General features: G+C 43.8%; 1 protein-coding gene across 1 annotated transcript in view; it reads left to right on the forward strand.

Annotated features, from left to right (window-relative positions):
- Positions 1–1,255: 1,255 nt before the first annotated feature.
- The window catches only part of vav3 (vav guanine nucleotide exchange factor 3), a gene marked incomplete at its 5' end in the record, with an annotated part of 78,236 nt that continues 57,688 nt past the window's right edge, over positions 1,256–21,803 (forward strand). The window contains 2 exons of the mRNA XM_079234413.1: positions 1,256–1,462; positions 13,503–13,619. Of these exons, the coding sequence (XP_079090539.1) occupies positions 1,256–1,462; positions 13,503–13,619 (324 nt within the window). The remainder of the gene's footprint in view (positions 1,463–13,502; positions 13,620–21,803) is intronic.

Below are 21,803 nucleotides of genomic sequence, written 5' to 3' on the forward strand. Positions count from 1 at the left end.
GGCTGACGCCCCGGACAACATAGCTCCCAGGATCACTGAGCCACTCAAACTCCTCCACCACGTTAAGGTGGCGATTCATTGGAGGGCAACTGTCAAACCCTGCTCTTCTAAAACATCTGTAGATAACAGTTTCCTCCCAAAACTGTAATGAGATTATTATTATATATATTATAGAGTAGAGATTCACACATGCACATGAAAGGTTTAAAGTTCTGGTGAAAACACCTGCAATACATCACTGAGCAAGAACACACAACCATCTGTTAAGATATGAAAGTACAAAGCAAGAATATAGAATATATACAAAGAAAAGATGTCACATTACCTGTAACTTATTGATACTGTAGACACATTTAATACGGCATTGATTATAGAGAAGATATCCCAGAACATATGAACATTTATGCAGTGCATCTTTCACCTATAAAGCAATACAAAGACTATTGAACTACAGGCTCCTTTAAACTCACCTCAGTATGACTAATGTCAAATGAAGCCATCAATGAGTCATACATCATGGCCGCATCGATCGCAAATGTCAAACTTTTTTGGAAACCATAACAGTAAAGTATCTCATTTGGTTTGTTTAAACATTAATTGACATCCAAGCCCTATCAATACACTCCCTGTGCAGCGGGGATATTTGTGCATGCAAAGAGGAATTTGGACAAGATGCTTTTGATAATATAGGCAGTAAAAATTAGCATGTTAGTTGATATAATTTGAGAAATGCATATTCGTTTGCCCCTCTTTCAGCCTCTGTTTTGTTCAGTATATTTGACTGTAATTTGACTGTAATTTCCGACAGTATACACAACGAGTCTCTCGGTGGTAAGCGGAAGAAGTGAAGAACTGGGTAAGGGGGAGGGAGGAGAGACATTTAGACACATTCAGAGAGAGAGAGAGAGAGAGAGAGAGTGTGTGTGTGTATGTGTGTGTGTGTGTGTGTGTGTGTGTGTGTGTGTGTGTGTGTGTGTGTGTGTGTGTGTGTGTGTGTGTGTGTGTGTCTGTGTGAGAGAGAGAGCGAGAGAGGAAGAGTGCAGGGAGAGCTCCATCCACAGCCTCAGTGCAGCGGACTGTCATCCTCCAGCAGCTCTGCGCTGTGCTCCCCTTCTGTTTCCATCGGGTTTCACAGTTGGCGGATGTAACATGGAGACGATTTAAGACACACACCGAGCAGTCAGCAGTTTCACTTGCTTAAAAAAACAAAAACAGGACAGATTCTCTTGCCGCTCGTCCGGCTGAAGTCAGAATAATGATGGAGTACTGGAGGCAATGCGCGCTGTGGTTAATAAACTGCAAGGTGCTTCCAGCTAACCACCGGGTTACATGGGAGTCCGCACAGGTATTTGACTTGGCGCAGACCCTCCGGGATGGAGTCCTCCTCTGCCATCTGCTCAACAACCTGAGACCCCAGTCCATCAACCTGAAGGAAATCAACCTCCGACCGCAAATGTCACAGGTAAGGACCGAAAGGCAAACCGAATATATGCGTTCCTCGCTGCGTCCCCAAACCTCGGCGGAGAGCGCAACCAGGCGTCATGGCAGTGATGCTGGTTTAAAGTTCCCCTGCATGTGGGGGAAAGAGCACGCCGGCTAGAACAGCGACGAAGCTGATTCCAAATGGAAATAGCTTGATATTAAATTCGGCATAACACAAACCACGAGTTAGCACTTGGTTTTAAGAACATTTTTACTTTTTTAAAATGGGGTTACCGCTCGTCTACGCCCCCAGTGGATATTCTGCTCGCGGAAAACGGCGAGAAGGAGACGAATAAGAAGTCAATATTTGATACAAATTTAAATGATATTCCCTCTAGTCCGTGATAGCGTGCGGAATATGTGCCGAAGATAAAAGGTGATCATTGCCACTGTGAGGAGCTCTTAACTGTTGCTTTATGACGTGGACATGTTACACAGTAAGCAAAGAAACACTACATTGACAATTCATTTAACGAAATTTGGTAGCCAACTATTGCGGGGAACTTTCTTTGATTACTTTACTGTAACCCATTGTTTAGGTTACTTATACTAATTTATAGCAGTCTACTTATAGTAACTTATAGTGGGCTAACAGTTACACAAAACAGTTCATGTACACAGAGCTTAACCTCTAGTCTCCGAGGGCAGATTAAGTGGTGACAAGGCTTTGTAGGCTATCCCAAACAGGGAAGTGGATGTATATCACAGGATTAACAACATGTATATTTATATATAATGAGGTATTCTATGATAATACTTTTTTATTGAGAATTCCTAGGTTATTAGTTTGTCTCGCCTGGGCAGTATGAAGGAACCAATGTTATTGCAATCTCCAGATTGTTTGTTTGTCTGTTTATATATATTTTTTTCTTCTTTTTTTTAAATCTATTTTTTTTTAAAATGTGTATCTATATGTATCAAGAGCCGTGGCCACGTAGCTCCTGTTGGTCAGATACCATCTGTTTCAATAACAGGACAGCCGGAGCTATGAGCAGATTAATATTCGCTTTCATAACAGTGGATCTGGGCGTCTGGCTCGGTGTCAACACACAGTGAGGTAGACACTCACCTACTGAGCCTGCAGACCTGCTCTATAGAACAATGTACTCACACACACAGACTACAGTATTGCATGTAGTTGATGCCCCAATGCTCTCATCCGATGCAGAGCAGGTGATTAAGGTATGAATATCAGTCCTATTGATGTATTGCACAGCCAATGGGGGATTAGGCTGGTTTCCTGGAAAAAGCACACAAACTCAATGTCACAGCGGGATAGTTACTCTAATATGCAGTTACTGTTCTTTCACAATCTAATTTGGTATCCACTGTTCGACTTGAGCGCAGTTAAAAAATGAACAGATTGAATTTAATGTCATCAATGGCAGTGGAAATCAACTATCAAAGGATCTGTTTACTCGTGTATTTCAGAGGAAACTAGATTGGGCCCGTAAGAGGAGAAGCTGATTGGTCCATTTGCTGTTAGAAGTTATGCTATAGCAGCAATACGAGAGCGAGAGAGAGAGTCATCAATAGGTCAGTGTTTGCTGTCATGACATAACATGGAGCGGAGCTGCTGCGCATAAGAGAGGTTGTGAACCATACTTACCGCTCAGTGCCTGGCCTGACCCAGAGTAGACTGGGTTATTTATAGAGTTTGTTTTATGCATGGCTGGATGGCTTACTCACACAAGGAACTGTTGAATTTACATGTAGGGGTTAATTTAGCATGAGTAGTCGGCTCAGGCTGTCCCATACACGTAAGATGCACATGTGCAACTTCACGCCTGTTAGGTTTATTTCTACAATGTTTTTCTGGACTGCGTTTCCCAGAGGTCATCTGCCAACTGAACAGCGCGTCTAGGGGGGAATAATTCTTCGGTTAAAGGGTGAGGTTTTTCCGTGGTCCTTGTCTCTTTGCCAGATCAACCACCGTGGTTATTTACTTTCTCATGAAAACCAGTCGCTGCAGATCGTCTTCCCCGACCAGACGTCCCTGCTGTGATAGCGGCAACATGTACGTTTGTAAACATTGAATATTTATCATTCTTCTAGCACTTTACTACTTCATATGTATGTCAGTAGATCATGACTCGTGGCTTCCCCGTTCACACACATTCACACCATGTGAGGCAGGATAACAACTCCCTGGACCCCCTCCCTTAGCAACTTTCCCCCCCTGTCTCCTTAAAGTTAAATTTACATAACTGAGGGCGGAGTCGCTTCCCCTTTAACCTGCATAATTCATGAGGACCGTGGCAGCTACTTTATCATTGGCCAATAATAACACATGGGACGCCACTGTGGACTCACCCATGGGACCCATGTGATGGGAAGACAAAGGCAGTGAAGGCACAGAGCTACAAAGAGTCGGCCCGGCCTCCGCAGACGCATCTCAGAGGACATAAAGGGCCCTGAAGGGCTTGCCCGCTGTGTCGGTGTCGGATGCTTAATTAAGGCTCAACGCTCCGCAGGGTCCACATGTGTGATGTTGGCATCAGGGCGGGCTGCTCATCATTCATCTTAACTGTTTTTTGGGAGATTTTATAGGCGCTATATACAGTAGAGAGTCAGTTTGGGAAACAAAGAGCCAGGCGAAAGAAGGGAAATTATGGCGTAGCTGGGATCCGTCTATTTACAAATGAAATGATCTGTGCTCTTGTGGTGAAAGATGGAGAACGATGCATAGGTTGTGCATGTGTGCAGCAATGTTTGCTATAATGTTGAGCGCAAAGAGCTCAAAGTTCCAGTTCAGGGTCGTAAGGTCAACGTCAAGCCCAATGTTCACCCTCTTTGATCGTAGTTTTATCGGGGTTGTAATGAGCCGATTACAAAAGTCTAGACGCATCGCCACCACAGCGACTGCTGCAGTTTGCTTCCCGACAAGAGAAAAGACCACATAATCAGTAGTTGTTTTTTGCCTCACTGTGAAAATTAGCAGTTTAGCGTTAAGAGGAACTATGCAATGCTTGCTGTGGCGCAACGAACCGACCATGTGGTCACGCATGCATCACGCAGTCTTTCCACCCTTCAGCTCCGAGGAGCATTTGGGTCAAAGTTCTGCTGAATCTCAGTTTTTTACCGAGAAGACCGCAAATACATTCCAAACACTGGCTTTTATGAGTTTATGAGTTTATCTCCTTGTGTGTTTGCGTGTGTCATAATGCTGCTAGCAAAGGCGCGTGCTAAAAACAACAGGCTGACACAATGAGCCAGCCATTGATGCATTCAAACAAACACAAACAAGTGCTTAAAAACCCCCCGCAAAACTGAGCTCTTATGGTTTGATTGAAATTTAAATTTGGAAATGGGTCCCCAACTTGTTAAGCCTACTGTTGCCTTCTTCTCCATGACACAGGATTAGAAGCTGTGGATTCAAGAGTGAGCACATTGTTGCGAACCCGCCGGCTGCAGAAAGCCTCTCACACAGACCAGCCGTGAGCCTCAACATGCACAGGAAATCAGGAAATGGAAAAGAGGAAGGAAGCGAAACTACAACATGCCCTCGATCACGCTCAGACCAAAGCGCCGTGCTGATGTCAGACACAATGAGGAGAGGAGCCGACGCTCTCTTCACGCGGCAAAACAAAAACACTTTTTCTCCTCACTGAGCCGGCATCAAAGACCTCACTTCATTTTTGGAAAGTGAAAGTGAGAGAAAAGATGGCGTGAGAGTCAGTTTCTAATTTTAACGAGCATCAAGCATCAGAAAGTGTTCCTCAAAGCAACAAAGTACATCGTGCACCAAAGGACCAGACAGAAAAGGCTTCATAGGTTTTATGCAGACTCAGAACCAAGACGCCATGAAGACTTAATCAACACATTTATTCATTAATTATCAGTTTATTCTAACGGTATACAGAATACAGTCATGTCAGGCTGTCGGGTATAGCACACGGGCCACTGCTGCTACTTATATTATGTATTTATTAGAGCATATTTTCAAGCACATGACTGAACAACTGTCATTGCGTGAAATAATGACTGCACAATAAATAGCACAGCTGATTTGCTTTTATTTTGACAGGTATGCTGCAGTTTTCATATGGTAAACTAGTCTGATTTGGACTTTTTCCAGGCGTAGCAAAGAGAATACTTTTATCCATTATGCATGGTACACATGTATATTGTGTCAAGCCCAGACCCAAATTTTGTGATGTCAAACAATGAGGAGAAAAAGGCGGCTCCACGCACAGACACTCCATGCAGCCGGCTTCAAAGGCTCCGAGGCGTTCTCTTCACTCGCAGAGACAAAAAGTTAGCGCGAGATAGAGAGCGTGGGAGAATGAGAAAGAGAGAGAGAGAGAGAGAGAGAGAGAGAAATGTCTTGATTTTCCTTCGGTTTGAGCAGAATAACACCTCTGCACGCCATATGGGCTCGGGGAACACGACAGATTGAGATTCGGAGTACAAACATTGAATAAGATGGCCCACATGTTAAAACCTTTCACCGTGCATTTTGCCAAGTTCGGGTTCCGATTAGGCGTTAACGTGGAAACATTAGAGACGGATAAAGACCATTGTGGGTGTCATGGCAACTGAAAATTAAAGGTACTCCGCAATGAAGCAGAAAAAGGTCATAGATAAGTGAGGTGTAGCCACGTGAGGCGTGTCTGTATGTGAGCGGGTGTGAACACGGACTCATAACACACACACTTATCCACCCTCTTGGATGATCTGCACTGCACGTTATTTTATAGTAGTAGCTGCGGCCTCCAGTCTGTGTAAACAGTAGCGTGCATCAGCCGAAAGCAGCCATCCTTAATCCAAACCCTTGCTTTACTGTGATTTGTTCCCGCAGTGAAACTAATGAATACCTGAAATATTCCTTTTCGTGGCGGTGACAAACCGCAGCGCAACACGTGGAGCTTTTAGTGCATTCCTCGGCTCCTGAACTGACACACGCCGGCTTGCAGTTTGTTGCACTTTCTGCGTGCAGTCAGACTTTATTGTAGCGAAGCGGGAATTCTGTCCCGCTTCCTTTGTTGCCCCTTGTGAAGAAAATGTCTTGTTTCGCTCTGAACAAGATAGAGATGAGAAGAATGATGGGGTCATACTTCCATGACCTCACTCCACTCTTAAGCACCCTCAGCGACATTGTCTGCATACTCATACACCTTTTAACCGACTGAATTTGCATCCAGATATTGCACACGCGTCGCGCGCTATTAGTATGCACCATGTGAGCGTTCGGATGCGAGTCCTTTGATGAGTTACTGTGGCTTGGCTCCCCTTGAAGAAAGCATGGCACCCGTCAGAGCGCGAGGAGGCCGGTTCCACGCTCCTCCCGCTTCATGTTATCCGCGTTCCGCCGGGTCAATCGGGACGACGTGCATTTCCGCGTGCCGCTTCATGTACAGCGGGGCCCGGAGGCAGACGTTTGCAGCGGCTCGATTGCGATGCACCTCACTGGTGCACGAACACGTGCGCCGAGCGGGCTGACCTTCCGTTCCGTCACCAAGGAAACAAGCCCGTGCCACAGCCAACCGGTGAAGGAGATGGTCCGGTGCACATTAAAGTATGGATAATGTATATGCTGATTTTATTAGGAGATATTCAGCGGTGGAGAATGTACCTGCGATCGATGTTTATAATGTTACTCAATTCTGCCGTGGACCGTTCAGTTAATCACTGTTGAGTGCTCTGAAAGCTCGGAGCAGGTCAATACTTTCCGTTGTCTTTACTGGCAAACAATCATCATCCAGAGTGACATTTTAAATGAAGGCAGGGGCTTCGACACACCAGAGGAGACCTCCCAGCATACAGTGTGATTGTGAATGTTTCAACGGCGGTTTTGCCCTTTTTTTATTATTTTTTTAGCTTGTGGGAAATGTCAAAACGCTATCTGGAAGTCAGCGAGCAGTCAGGGATTGTGGGTTTAGATCCAGATGATACCGCCCTACAACCCGGGTCTCAGCCGGCGGCAGCGGTGCGTCTGCAACCTTTTACTGTCGGGTTCACTGTCGTGGAAACCTGGAGCCAAGCGAGGTGGAAAGCGCTGGATCCAGCTCTACGGAAAGCTGCTTTAAAACATCCTGAAACCTCTTTATATAGACTCAAATGGACCTCTGTGCCTTCTATTTATTCGGCATGCTTGTTGTGTGGGGACCCAGGATCGCCTGCTGCAAACCAGAGTCTCTTCCAGCAGCTTCACTGTATGCATCAGGCGTCCTGTTTTGTGCGACTCAAGGTGGAAGTGATGGATGACTGTAGTCTATTGGAAATAGGGGTGTCCTTACTTGTGTAATGGAGACAGAGGGGGAAAGAATGCAATAGAAATAGCAGTGGCTCCATACATGTATGGCAGAGCAGACAGAGGGGAAAGGAAAAAGGATCCGGTCATGTGTGAGTCTATACAATACTAGTATTACAAATACAGTGTGTACGGTTTTATGATAAAGCTTCTTTTTGGCAATAGAATCGACGAATTGAATCCACAACGTTTCACTTTCAGCAGCTTAAATCAATAAAGATATCAGCACTGATTATGTATCAGCCATAGCGGTCAAAGCCCACACCTGAATGGACACACACACACACACACACACACACACACACACACACACACACACACACACACACACACACACAGGTTAGACAGCAGTTGACCAGGCTCCTTCAAATGGAGCATTATTCACACCTTTTTAACACAATCTTCCAAGAGGAATACATCAGAGGGAGTAGAAGGAAGAGGTGGGGGTTCCTTGCTTCAGTGTTTGTGCATTCAGTGTGCACATCTTATTTAGTGCACACTTTATATGACATTCAAGGTTAAGATACAACTATTTGGAAAGGTTTCTGTAGCCAAGAGGGGTTGTATCTCACACAGTAACACTAATTCAATTCCCTTATCTGGTGGGGGGATGGAGTAAGCGTTGTGTATAAGTGGGGTCACCGGGGTTAAAACCAGGATTTAATGGAAAATGGCCTCTGAGACACTCATTGGTGTTGTGGGGGGGAGTTACAGGAGAAGGGAGTCGGCTTTTCCCTTACTGCCTTCATTGTCATTACTTGAAGAACTCTATGCCTTTGTCTGTCATCTCTGAATCACAGCTTTTCCAGAACCTACATGTGCAGAAGTATCAGGAGGCCAGTTCTCTGTCATCTTCAATTGTTTCTGCGATTGCTCACTTTAAACGACCTCTCAGCTTCAGTGACTTTTATTCATGTTAATGTTGTGCGACGACTCTGAGAACGTAAAGAAGTGAAGTGATTATTACCATTGACACTGGTATTGTTGTCATCTTGAGAGTGTGTGTGTGTGTGTGTTTGTGTGTGTGTATCATTGACACCGGCGATGGCTGTGATGCAGTTTTGTTGTTTGCCAAAGCAAAAAGGAAGGAAAAGGTGAAGTAGTTTATTGCTGTTGGGTTCTAGTGTGGACAGTAATTACTTAGACAACTTGACGAAATTGTATATGGTGGCCTTTATCAGAAGATACAGCTATGCGGCAACTCTGCAAGAACTTCTTGAAAATATGTCGTATGGACACAGCATCGTGCCAGAAATGCTCCACTGCGTTTATGAGCTAGTCGCTAACGTTTATCAGAACATTTTTTTGCTGAAAACATCGGCCTAAAACGCCATGTGAGTCATGTGATCATCCATTGTTGAAATAATTCTTTAAAAAAAAAAAAATATTAGTGCAGCTTTAACATTTTGTCTTCAAAAAGCCACATTTTCTAATTTTTTTTAGGACAATGCTTTGTCTCCCACAGTCACTTACACCTTCCTAAATGGAGGCTTAGCACAGAGCTATCTCCTGGAAACACAGATGACTTTCATGTCCTCTCCTCACCTAAAGCAGGAGGTGACCGACTGGCCAAACAAAACAGAACAGCCCCTCTCTCCGGAAACGTGAGAAGTTAAAGGGGTGATAAAAGAGGCCGTCGCTAACTAGCGGGGGATATTCGGAGTCACGACATTGACTGGAAAAAGTGACTGGAGAGACCATCTGCATGCTGGGTCAGGTTTTTTTTTTTTTTTTTACGTCATGTGGGTTTTTCATTCCAACCAAACCAGCAGCTCATTTCACATTTGAGCTCAACCGGAGAGGAGGAGCTGTGCTTTAAGTTACCATCGTTTCTTCTTCTTCTGGATTGAAAAGCTGCTGACCAGCGTAACGTTTACAATGATCCCTTAAGATGGTGTCTGGCCGCCGCCACGACCCCGACCTCTGACTCTGAGAGAGAGCAGCGGCGCTTTTGTCAGCGCCGGCAGACCTTCGCCTACGTCTTCGCCTCCCACCTCCCACTTCCTGGTTACACAGCTGACAGAAGCTCCAACATGACATGGATGTGACCCGATGGCTCGTATGTGTCACCCACGCGTTATGACTTACAGAGTCTTGACAAAAAGAGCTCAACAGACCAGGCCTGTGCACATTATGTCATTCGCTCCGGACACAATATCTCAGCCACGTAATCCAGCTGGGGTTTTAAACTGGCAGACATATATATGTCTTATTAGACACGGTTTCCTCTTAATAATATCCCGCTTTTCTTTTTCCCACACTGCTGTCAGTAAACATATAGAGAGTCAGACAGAGTGAGCCTTTAATTAGCGAATGCAATTCTTTACAAAGGCCTTTATTCCCTTTACATGAGGCTCATCTATTTGATTATGAATCGATTCCTAATTGGCCATTAATTGATGCTCAGCCGGGTTTAAGCAGTAAGATGGCCGAAACTGTGGCCGTCTTTCATTGCGTACATCGAGGAGAGAACAAGAGCAGGATTTCATTAAGCTCCACAATACACACGGGGGCCATAAAAAGGCTCCAGCTTGTTGCTATGGAGCTTTGACTTGTATAAAGGAATACACCAGCAGAAACTGGATACTTATTGTGGATACAGAGCACGACCTGGCTCATCTCAGAAGCGCGGCAGCGAGATGGCTTGTCTTACAGGAATATTTCCCCCTTTATATTCCAGATGGTTGGCCTGGTGGGATTTTAAACCCTCCACACACTGGAGTGTGTGAGCTGTCGACGGGTGTGTTTGGAGCTTCCTGCTGAGATGTTGCAGCACAATCTATACTTAAGTCCTCAGTCTACACAATGAGGGTACTGGCAGCTTTCATTGAAATGCAGAAATAGGTACACTGACAGGGTTATATTTGCTTTGGATTTGATGCAGTTTCACTTGGTACATTTATAAATACCTTGGTTATGATCAGAGCCGGATCAATACGGTTTCAGGATTCTAATTAGTTGCAAAAATCACATCTGAGAATAATATATTCACGGATATTCACTTTGTGTAATAAGCACATCATATAAAGGACCACCGACATTGATTTTTTTTTAAGAATAGTCATATTATGGACTGAGGGCGACACTCTTTTTTTTAAGTACTAAAACATAATTTGGGGATGTCTGTACTGCGATTTCTTGGCATGTACATAGGTTACATGCATGCAGATACAAATGACTGAACACACACACACACACACACACACACACACACACACACACACACACACACACACACACACACACACAACCTGAGCCCCAGAGAGTCAGTAATGCAGAAGAAGAGCTGCCAGCTGAACAGTTACTGCTCTCCTCTTACTGCTCCACTCTTGTTAATACAATTCCCCCTCTACTGTCTCGAGCTCAGTGTAGCAGAGCCACTGTCTTTCATATGCGCTCTGTGAAGCTGCTTCCCTCAGATAATATACAGAGGTCCTTTGGGACTCTCCAGAGTCTCCAGGCAGACAAGATGTGCTTGTCTGATAAAAGAAAGTGATGTCTACAAGTGTAAACATTCAATATTATTCACTCGCTGCTCGCTCGCTGCTTTACGCTGCGTCTTATCTGGAGCTCACTGGCTGGGGGCTTTTCTCTCTATTTGTGAAGCCATCTGTAAAGCCTAATTCAATCGGAGTGGAAAGGCATTTCATATTTGATGCATGGACTTGCGCCGTGCAGACAAATCAGATTTCGGGCCGAAGGTGTGTCATGAACAGAAGAAGTCCTTCTTCTGGCTTCCTTTCAGCTGAGATATTAGTTTTTTCAAGATGACGCCGACTCAATTATTGAAGGTTGTTAAGTTACGGTTGTCAAACATGGTTACAGTCCGGCCTTTGAGTCTGAACTCCACGTGTTCACAGTATGGCAGGGGGTTGTGCTCGCTTTGAGAAACAGGAAAGACCTAATGAAATCCACATCCTGTCAACTCGTTACCCAAGAAATTGAAAAAGGAGAAGATGAGACATTGTAATATGGATACGCATCTCTGGATCATTTCAAATGAGGTTTGATAGTGAGTGCTATAGATGCAGTTACTATAGGAAATGTGAAGTTGTGGATGAAATAAATAAAAAGAAAATCTATAAACAGAGAGATGTTGTATTTTGAACGGCTGCTGCGTTCCTCCCATGCAAATAAAACTGACTCACCTTTTAATAATTTAGCATTTTTTATGATTCAAAGAATATCGTGACATTTTTCTGCAGGAATCCAGTGGTTCCAGTCGTCTTTCTTAACTTCAGAAGGGTACTGGTGCAGACACGGCGCCTCACAACCACACAGCCTTTGTGTTGGCTGTGATATGCCGTCGTCTTTGCACACGTCAACATTCACGCTGATGTTACTCCGTTGCAGTCCCGTCATGCGAGCATCCGTTTGCACGAAGTTATGTTATGATTTGCCTGTGTGACGGCTGATCATCGTAACTGCTGCAAATATTTGCGTGGTGAAACACAGCAGCGTTTTAGTCCCTCAAACATTGAACACATTTACAACAATGCTGAACAAAGTAGTTTTCACTGCAATGTAAATGCAGTAAAATGCACGTGTGAGGTAATTTGTGGTGACACCCCTTTCCGGAACATCCCTTTCACCAGCACCCTCTCTTGTTCCGCCTTGTGTCAACTACAGGAAGGCTAATTGCCGCAACTACCATATGTTGACACCTTCCCCTTCACTTCTGCCTGCCACTCTTCCTAAAGAGAGCGAACCACCTCAGAAAGCCTTACTTAACAACTGTGGCTTCCCTCGCTGCCACCCTCAGTTTCATCGGTGTCGTTGGGCAGCTTTGAGCGCTAACTGCTGCCTAATTTGGATAAATCGTTTCTGGATGAAGCTCCATTAGCATCATTAGCGAGATTTAGATTTAGGATGCAGACGAGGCAGAAAACACAATCAGTAAATGACCTTGTTTATTAGAGGAGTTGCTTATTGATTGTTTGATTCAATTTTCCCAGGTCAAGGTGCATCCTCAGCTGGGCCTGTAATTAAGCTGGCAGTGAATAAAAAGTAGCTGAGGAAGAGTTATGAAGAGACCTTATTATCGGCAGCAACCTCGTTACCTTCTATGGAAATTAGGCTCAAATTGAACTGTCATAACACCATAATGAGTTTAGAGACACAATTCACCCCAGCAGACAACAGAATTCCTTCAATTTATTATGAAAGCTTTTATATTTGCAGTTTGCTCCCTCCCGGGGAGCAATTTGCTTTCTCGCTTGTCTCCAATGTGTTTGACATAAAACAAAACAAACTTTTGGTTATCCCAGATGTGTCGGCTGATAATTAACAACACATTGGAGGACAGAAATACCAAATAAATAGAGATTTATTCTTACTTATGTGTGGCAATCTCTTAACAGAGAGGTGAGAAATCTAAATTACGTTTGCACTGCACTGTCAAACTGCAGTTACATCATACTTTCACAGTAGGAGCAAATAAGATCTCTCTCCATGCTCCATGATGAATGATCTCTTTCTAATTACGCACCATTCCACCGTCCCGTTTCACCAGGAAATCCATCATATTAATGAAACAAGACGCCCTCGTGGCGCCTGTAAACAGCAATCCGTCTATGTTTCAGAGCTGTGGTCCTCCAGTGTGTCTCGCAGGTCCTAGACAGCCAGAGTGAAGGCTTTACTGTAGAGCAGCATGCGAGCCCATCCTGTGGTGTTTTGGAAATGAAAAATGAAAGACACGTCATATCTTTTGTGCATGTCAGGGGGTTGTTTCTCACAGATGAACCCTCTCTTGTCTCCCCCAACGCAGTTCCTGTGCCTGAAGAACATCAGGACGTTCCTGGCGGCGTGCAGCGACGCATTCGGCATGAAGAAAAGCGAGCTGTTCGAGGCCTTTGACCTGTTTGACGTCAGGGACTTCGGAAAGGTAAGGCAGAGTTTTTTGCCCGGTGACACAGAACGAGGTGGAGGCTCGGCTCCCGGTGACGACGGCCCCAATCCGCCCTCGCTGCGTTCGCCAGCTGTCCCCAGAGACTGAAACTGAATTAGCCGAATGTGCTTTTACGCCTACTCTCGTCCTTGTGTGAAAGATATGGAACGTCGTCAACATTATTTACAAAAGAGAAAGAGAGAGAGCTCCTTTATCTTGGACTTGGGGTTTTAAATTAGAATGTATATCCGCTGTCTTTTTGTACTTCCCCTCCTCTCCACTGTAACAGCAACTTTAATGGCCTTCAGTGTCAATAGTAGATGTTCTTACTGGCATTGCTGGTGCTAATCAACACACAGCTTTCCTCACAACTTCCAAGCTAAAGCTGAAGTCAGCAACATGACCCAGCAGTTTAATCGCTTCCTCTCATTAGAGTGAATACGCCTCAGCGCGCAGACTTTACGAGGGGTTACAAGTCTGGCCTCGGGTTCATTACTTTGATAGGACTCTGCTTGTAGTGCTGTGAAACTGTCTGCAGCTCTTTGACAGCCCTGCTGCTGCCCTCGTGAAGTCCACAGGAGGTTTACTTAGAAATCGGAGAGAGAGAGAGAGAGAGAGAGAAAGCCCATACTGCCGGACGCTGGTGCACATGATGTTCGCCGTTTATGAGACGACGGTCATGTGTCCTAGTTTTAAATGTGTGCATGTGTGTCAGGGAGAGAAACACAGGGACATATTGATCGACTAGTCATCGTCCTACATCTCATGGCCATACAATCTGGGAAGAAGGGGGCATGTAGAATATCATGGGATGCTAAAAATACTCCAGTTACACCAACCGTTATAATAACATCAATGATTAATATTATAATCAGCTGAGAGGGGAAAAAATACACCCTATGCATCAACTCAGCCCCACAGTAATGCACATTGATAATATTGTCATATCAATCATATCACTGATGGCGATAGCTGTTGCTAATGAAAAAGATAAATAGTGGTTTCTGTATTACAACTTAACGTGAATTGACTCATTAATGGAAAAATATAATTAACATGCGTCTATTGAACTTCCCTTTTCATGGCAAACACACCAAACGTTTATGAAAGGTAACGGTTTATGATCGTCCACGATGTCCTCCTACAATAAACCATTTCACTTATCTCTTCATTTATTAGCATCAACAAAATCATCTGCGTGTTCTGACTCTTGATCATTTTGGTGTTTGTGAACTGAAAACAAAGAAAATAATCTGTTAATATTCGCTGTAAAATATTCACTTAAAGTTGCTATGAGAAACTTGTATGGTTACGAAAGCCTAACTTTAATACTGATGCCTCTCTATTACCTGCATAATTTAAACAAAACCATCAGCAACACGATTGGCTGTTTCTTAATGCTCGTCATCGTCAGTTTCCGCGCGAAATCAGACGAAACCATGCAAGTTCACCAGAAACTCCTTCAGCTCCGACTCCAGCAAAGACCTCCCTTAGAGACCAAACCCAGGTCCCTGCTTTGCTGCCGTCTTCTGATGAGAGCTTTTCTAAAAGAGACTCTGGTGCTTAGAAACACTACCGCGTTCAAGCACATCCACACAGAATGAAAGTCTCTAGTAGAAGCTTTAATGAAGGCTCTGACTTAATGATATGTTAATGCTGTCCCTCAGGTGACCTCTTAGCGATGTAATATGTATGACAAAAAAAGCCACTTACTGTACTATGTTCTGCAGATCTTATGAAAAGTATTTCGAAGAACAGATAAGGGGAATGAGAAAGGCTTTGGATATGGTCAACAGCACCTTTTTATCTCCGTTGCAACGCTCAGTTTTGCTGGCGTGCCGAGCTGAATTAAGAAGCTGATGAAATTAAGTCATCTATTCATTAAGTCGTCTATAATTAAAACACATTTGGACCGCTGGCAAGTTCCTTTCTTCCCCCTTATAGGGAAATATTTTCAGAGGAAATCTATAGAGGAACCAACAGTGGCTTAGTGAATTACTGCAGGATATTCAAATACAAATCTTCATTCTCACTCCTGAACCCTCCAAAAAATGCTTTGTAGATTTGCATTCATGTGCTTTTCTTATCAAATTCAGCCCCTTCAAGCGTTTTAAATAAACAAACAGTGTCATGAAACAGGGGTTTATCGGCTGAAGCTGCTTCTGGAAAAGCTGTGTGTGTGTGTGTGTGTGTGTGTGTGTGTGTGTGTGTGTGTGTGTGTATATATATATATATATATATATATATATATATATATATATATATATATTTTTACTATAGTTCGTCACAGAAACACAATGTGTGATCAATCTGAGGAACGTCACAATAGTTAAATCCTATCAACTAATTTGTAGCGTTTTCTTTGCCGAGAGTTACACGACTGTATGCTACATATGAAGCTACAGCTAGCAAGCTTAGCTAAGGGTTAAAACAACTATTAACTGCTTAACACTAGACTATACTTGCACAGGTTTAACACACTCATTATAATGTGTTCATTAGTGAACATTTGAGGTGCTGGTATTCACATTTTGTCTCGGCAATGACGGGCTAGCTATTCCCCGTATTTACCGCTTTCCGGTATGCTAAGCTAAGCTAACAGGCTGCTGGCTGTGCCTTCCTCGTAATATGAGAGTGGAATCATCGAACGCTCTGCATCAAATCAAAGTGTTTTTTCATAAATGTTGAGCTTTCACATTTTCTCCAGTTGGTTAAGCACTTTGTTTTAGTAAAAGTTCCGTCTAACAAATCTGTTTTGAGAATATCACACTCAAACTCTTTGATGAGATTTATTACTGGTACCCCAAACAATAAATGCTCGACCCTTCTTTGATAAGCTCATATCAAAGCATCATAACGCGACGCTAAACGGCTCAAATGTCCAATTTCTCTCTTTCCCACTGATCAGTTTCAGATGAAACGATAAACTCTTTTCACTTTTTTGCCGATATCTTCCTCGTTTCCCTCGGTGATTTCAGTTCGCCCAAGCACAACACTTTGATGACTCTCTTGAGTGAATCCCACATTGCCCAGAGAGAATTTACCATCTCTGAAATCAGACAGCGAGGAGGCCCCGTAATCCTCGCTTGGCTGGCTCTGCAGAGGCTAATGGAGTGAGGAGGAGGGGATGGGAGAAGCTGCCACTCACCTGCAGTTCCAGCTTCTTTTCTTTTTTTAGGGGGGGGTTTGTTTTAAAGAAAAAGCTGCTGGACTGCTACTGAAGAAAACATCCACGTTGCCCGTTTGTGTGGTAGTCTTGATAGACTGGCCGTTTCTCAATCAGCGTTCTTCTCTGTACTTGTGTTCTCGTGGACTCGTGAAACGTCATCAGTCGCGGCCCAAGTACTGTTCCAATTCAAAAGTCTGCTTCTCGCCAAGAACGGTGAAAATGCCCGGATGTGACTTGATCCGCCCATTTTACCGGGGATGCATCAGAGCAGACTTGAGCGTACTTGAGAGCGCCAATATCCCAGAATGCATTTCGGACCAGCAAACGGGGAACAATGGCGGATGAGAAAACTCATAGCTGAAAGTTGACATTCTCTGAATACTACCGTTGTTGAGTCACAACATTTAATTTTAGGATGTTTTCAGGCGAGAAGTTAGTTGTTTAAGCATCAAATCTGTGGTCGCTTTCTCAAGAATCGGCCGACTTAAAAAGATACGGCGACGGGTTGAGGTCCTGCTCGCGGGACCGTGAGCCGTCAGCGCTCTGCTGCCCGCCGAGAGCAGCCTGATTTAACAAGCAATCATTATTATTTATTCACAGTCACATTAAATCAGTTTGACTGAGGGAAAGGTTAAGGTTTATAACTTAAGATTTTAATTTAACTTTTAAATTATATATAAAATGATATGTATATCTATATAAATATATATAAGTATATATAAAACAGATTTACATTTATGTGGATCTATATAAGTATTTATATAAAATGCATATTTATAAACACAATATATATACAATGAGATGTGTATATATATATATATATATATATATATATATATATATATATATATATATATATATATATATATATACACACAATTATATGTGTATGTCTGTGAAACCAGTACAAAAAAAGCAGGGTTGTCATATTTTGTTTGACTGTAAAAATACTTTACAGTGAAGAATCAGAGTTACTCATGACAACAACAGCTGAGGTGGTGACGCCATCAAGTCAGCTGCTGTTCCAATTGCAGAAAGACCGTCCTGCGTTCTCCTGTCTTTGAGAGTCTGGACTCCCAAGTCCAGACTCCAAGTCCAGACTCCAAAAGTTCACAAGTCCGTACTTGTGTACTTGGGTATTAAGAAACGGCCACCGTGAGGAAACACATGCTGGATATCTCTCTCTCCCTCTCTCTCGGGGTCCAACAGTTGTACTCTTACGGTATTGTTCTGCCTGACATACCGGACATGTTTTGAACTGAACTCGCATGAGGCAACCTTAACCACGCAGCCAGGAGATTCTTCTCGACTGCTCCACCTTCAAAGCTGGGAAGGAATCCAGCAGTACAGGACGAGTCCCTGATGAGACCAGGTCTTAGAAAACATGACCAGACTCAAAAGGAGGTTGTGCACTTGAACGTGCGATAACACTGATCCATCTGACAAACGGCTCTCGGGCTTTTCGGTATTCTCAGAGCCGGACTGAGGCCGCGCGGCGACGGTCGGGAAACTGACAAATACAGCAGGTCTGTTTGTCTGTAGCTCTTTCCCCTCAGTGCAGGAACATCTGGTTTGCACATCTGTCTTGTAGACACATGGAGGGTTGTGGGTTCTGTAGGGAGAACAGAAACCTGGTTGGCAGAGAGCGAGGTGGTATTTAGAGGAGATATTGAGAGCTACAATATCCTCCTGCTGTTTCAAGTTGCTGTTTTATTTTATCAGTGGAGGCGTTTAGTGGCTATATGATGAAGGAGACATCACCATAAGCATGAATAGTTTTGCTCCAGAAGAAACGTTGTCTACACAGTAAATAGATTAAATAGCTCTGCTGACGTAATCCCAGATACCCCTCGGATCTCGTGTGAAAACGTCATGCACCCTTGGTTGTGACATGATCGAACAGCAATAGTAACTTTAATTTTTATGATTTAACCACCCAACTAAAAGTGGAAACTTTCTATGGATTTGGACTGTGCCATCATCGACCCCGAGAGCGAATGACTAATTGTCTCACTTCTAGTTTATTGCTAATTCCGTTCATCTTGTATCAGCTCCTTTCAAAAATAGAATCAAAGTGCTGACAGGAGCTTTCCAGTCCCATGACGGACAGTCGCTTAGTACTTGGAAATTTTGAGTGTCATGGACTGACCTATTAAATAATGCAGGATACTTCAGTTGAGCAACACACTGAAACCAGCAACAGTAGTGCATCATCTCTGCAGCTGTGCTTGTAGTTTGCTGATTGGGAGTTGTGCTCGCTGACCACCGAACTGCTTCTTACAGTCACACACTGGAATCTCATTCATCCAGCAGGACATTCTTCTCTCAAACAGAGTGTAACAGTGTGATAACTAATAAACACACAATGTAATTAATACAATAAAGCAATCTCAGATAATTAGGCATAATGTTGTATTTCATGCTTAAATGAGGTCTGCCTGTTAAACAGCAACAGGAGTGGTCATTATTCATTCCAGCATTTCTTTTCAATGCTCACAATTGATGCATGCTAATGTTCTTGTGTTTCAAATAATCGTATTTATTGCCGAAAGATGGGCCAAGAATGTCATATTGTTCTGTGAAATCGCATACTTTTTGGGTTATATTTCAGTTTTAAATGCAACATCAGATATTGAAATGTACTTAACAACTATGATTAAAGACCCTACTTCAAATCTTAAAGACTGGCTGTGCACAGCTGGATGATTGATGAGCACTGTGGGCTTCATGTGGGCTGGACTCCTCCATGGCGGAGTAACCTCAGCTCATCTGCTGCGTTCCATTCTGTGTCGACTATGCAGATTTTGCCGCACCGCAACTTCCTTCAAATGGGCCAGGAGATGCCCCACCTGCATGCGTTTAGCCGTACGATATGTAGATAATCTGGCAATAAGAGAGGGATACGGCATGCTTTTGTTTTTGCAGCTGCGTTCTATTCATCCCTCTGCATTGAACTCAACCCCACGTTCACTGCAGATACCGTGTGGCAGCTCCAATAATCAGACACAGATGAAGGTTGAAATGTTCCTCCCAGTCTACACTTGTTTTGAAGTAGCTTTGTTCCAGTGAAACCTGCCTCTACACACAGTACTGGAAGTCAAACTACTTAGTGGAGAAAAGAAACAATCATAAAATCGATGTGTTAATATTTTAGTTGAGACGTGTTATTGAGAGAAGTTCAGCACATCACTCCGCAGGGCAAACGTGTTTAAAAGCCTCACGCGTGACTCTCCATTGACCTCTGCATACAAAGACAGCGTCAACTCAGCCCCAGTGGGCTCTTCTCTATTACCATAAACTACCACCGGCTCTCTCGCAGTTTTAGGTGGATGCAGATGCTGATTATTTTGGTGGGGGGTGGAGAATGGAAGCCCCGGGGGGAGGGGGGAGGGGAAAGGAAAGATGGAAAGGAAGAGGGAGACAGACAAAGAGGGTTTATTGATTAGTGTCTTCCTCCTCAGTTGACTGTGATAAATTTAACCACGGAAACCCACATAAGGCTGATGCATCTCCTGAACAGCCCTTCCATCATCTCTGTCCGTCCTTTGTCCTTCAGCCGTGCTCTCTCCAGCAGATCTGTGTGGTCAGATATCATATGTCTGCTCCAAGCTAATGGATACTCGGGGTGTGTCTTTGTACTGCACGGCCGAGCTGCAGTAACAGTGGACTACAAATCACGTCGGAGATTTTGATAGCTGCCTTTCAGACTAAAAGTGTAGCGGATGGTCAATATATTAGGATGATGTTGGTCTTTTTTTAAGAAAAACCCCATGTTGGCCTTTGGAGGTTCCTCCCAGACCTGTGCTATCCTCAAGTGCATTACCAGAGGAGTCTTTGAGGTGTAAGAGGTTTAACGTTATAGCCTCAAAGGTGTCAGTAGGTTAAACCTGCAATTACATTTTTAAAAAGGAGCTGTGAACCCACTTACTGTAGCTCTATTTGTCTGGCTTGTAGTGCAGAGCCTTACTTTCCCATCATGGTCTAAACGCTGTTTCGACTGCCTTTCTTTTCAAAGAAAGCACGAAATAAGATACAAATGATTAGGACAAACTGACCTTATGCAAGTTTGTGGCGTTTTGGGCACCAAAAAAAACGTACTGGTAGAAACCTCTGCAGCTGTGCACAGCGAGTTTGTTTGCTTGGATGAACAAATGCAAAAACAATCCATTTGATTGTATTGGCAGATGTCTGTCCAGCAGACCTTTCTCTGATGGTCATTTGGCCAAATGCAGGCATAAGCGCTAACATTAACAATGGCTGTATTCCAATTGTAATGTGCATGCTGGCTCACTGGCACACCATTATCAGTTACACCTTGTGTCTGCCATGACGAAGTTGGCCGTCTGGATTATTTCTGGGAGCTGAAGTAATTGTTTCTGATCAATAATACAGAGGTGTCGTCTGTACACGTGGAGCTGGAGCGAGGAAGGCTCAGGGTGTCTGTGGAGTTGTGTCTGGCTAAACTCTCACGTTCATTTGCATTTTTCTTTTTAAATACGAGAAGAAACTGAGGTTTAATAGGTGTCAAAGCCCAGCACAAACTACATTTCCACCTGAGTTCGGTCAGCACTGTAGATACATATCCAATGTGTGTTTACTGTTGAATAATGTGCTCTAAATTCACAGAGCATTTACCTCGACTTCCAATGTTTGTGTCTGAAAAAGCTCCCATGCATTACTTCCTTCCACTCAATGCATTTGGAGTTATTGTTGTGTCCAGAGAAATTCAATTGAATTTGCTCGAAAGCTGTTGTGCTGAAAGCTCTATGTATAATCCGTGGACTCAGAGTGACTGACGGCATGACATCCGCTTCCACTGGAATCACACATTTCATATCAACTGGCTTTACTTGAGCGTGAACGCACACACACACATGTGCACCCCCCCCAAAAAAAAACACCCACACCCCCAACCCTGAAGATTGCTCGGCCGGAGAGCTCCGTGCCTCCCTGCTTTCCAGCTGCAGCGGAGATGGATTGTCTCTTTGATTGTTTCAGGGTGTCAGAGAAAA

Source organism: Taurulus bubalis (assembly GCF_910589615.1).
Source record: "Taurulus bubalis genome assembly, chromosome: 18".
Classification (NCBI taxonomy): domain Eukaryota; kingdom Metazoa; phylum Chordata; class Actinopteri; order Perciformes; family Cottidae; genus Taurulus; species Taurulus bubalis.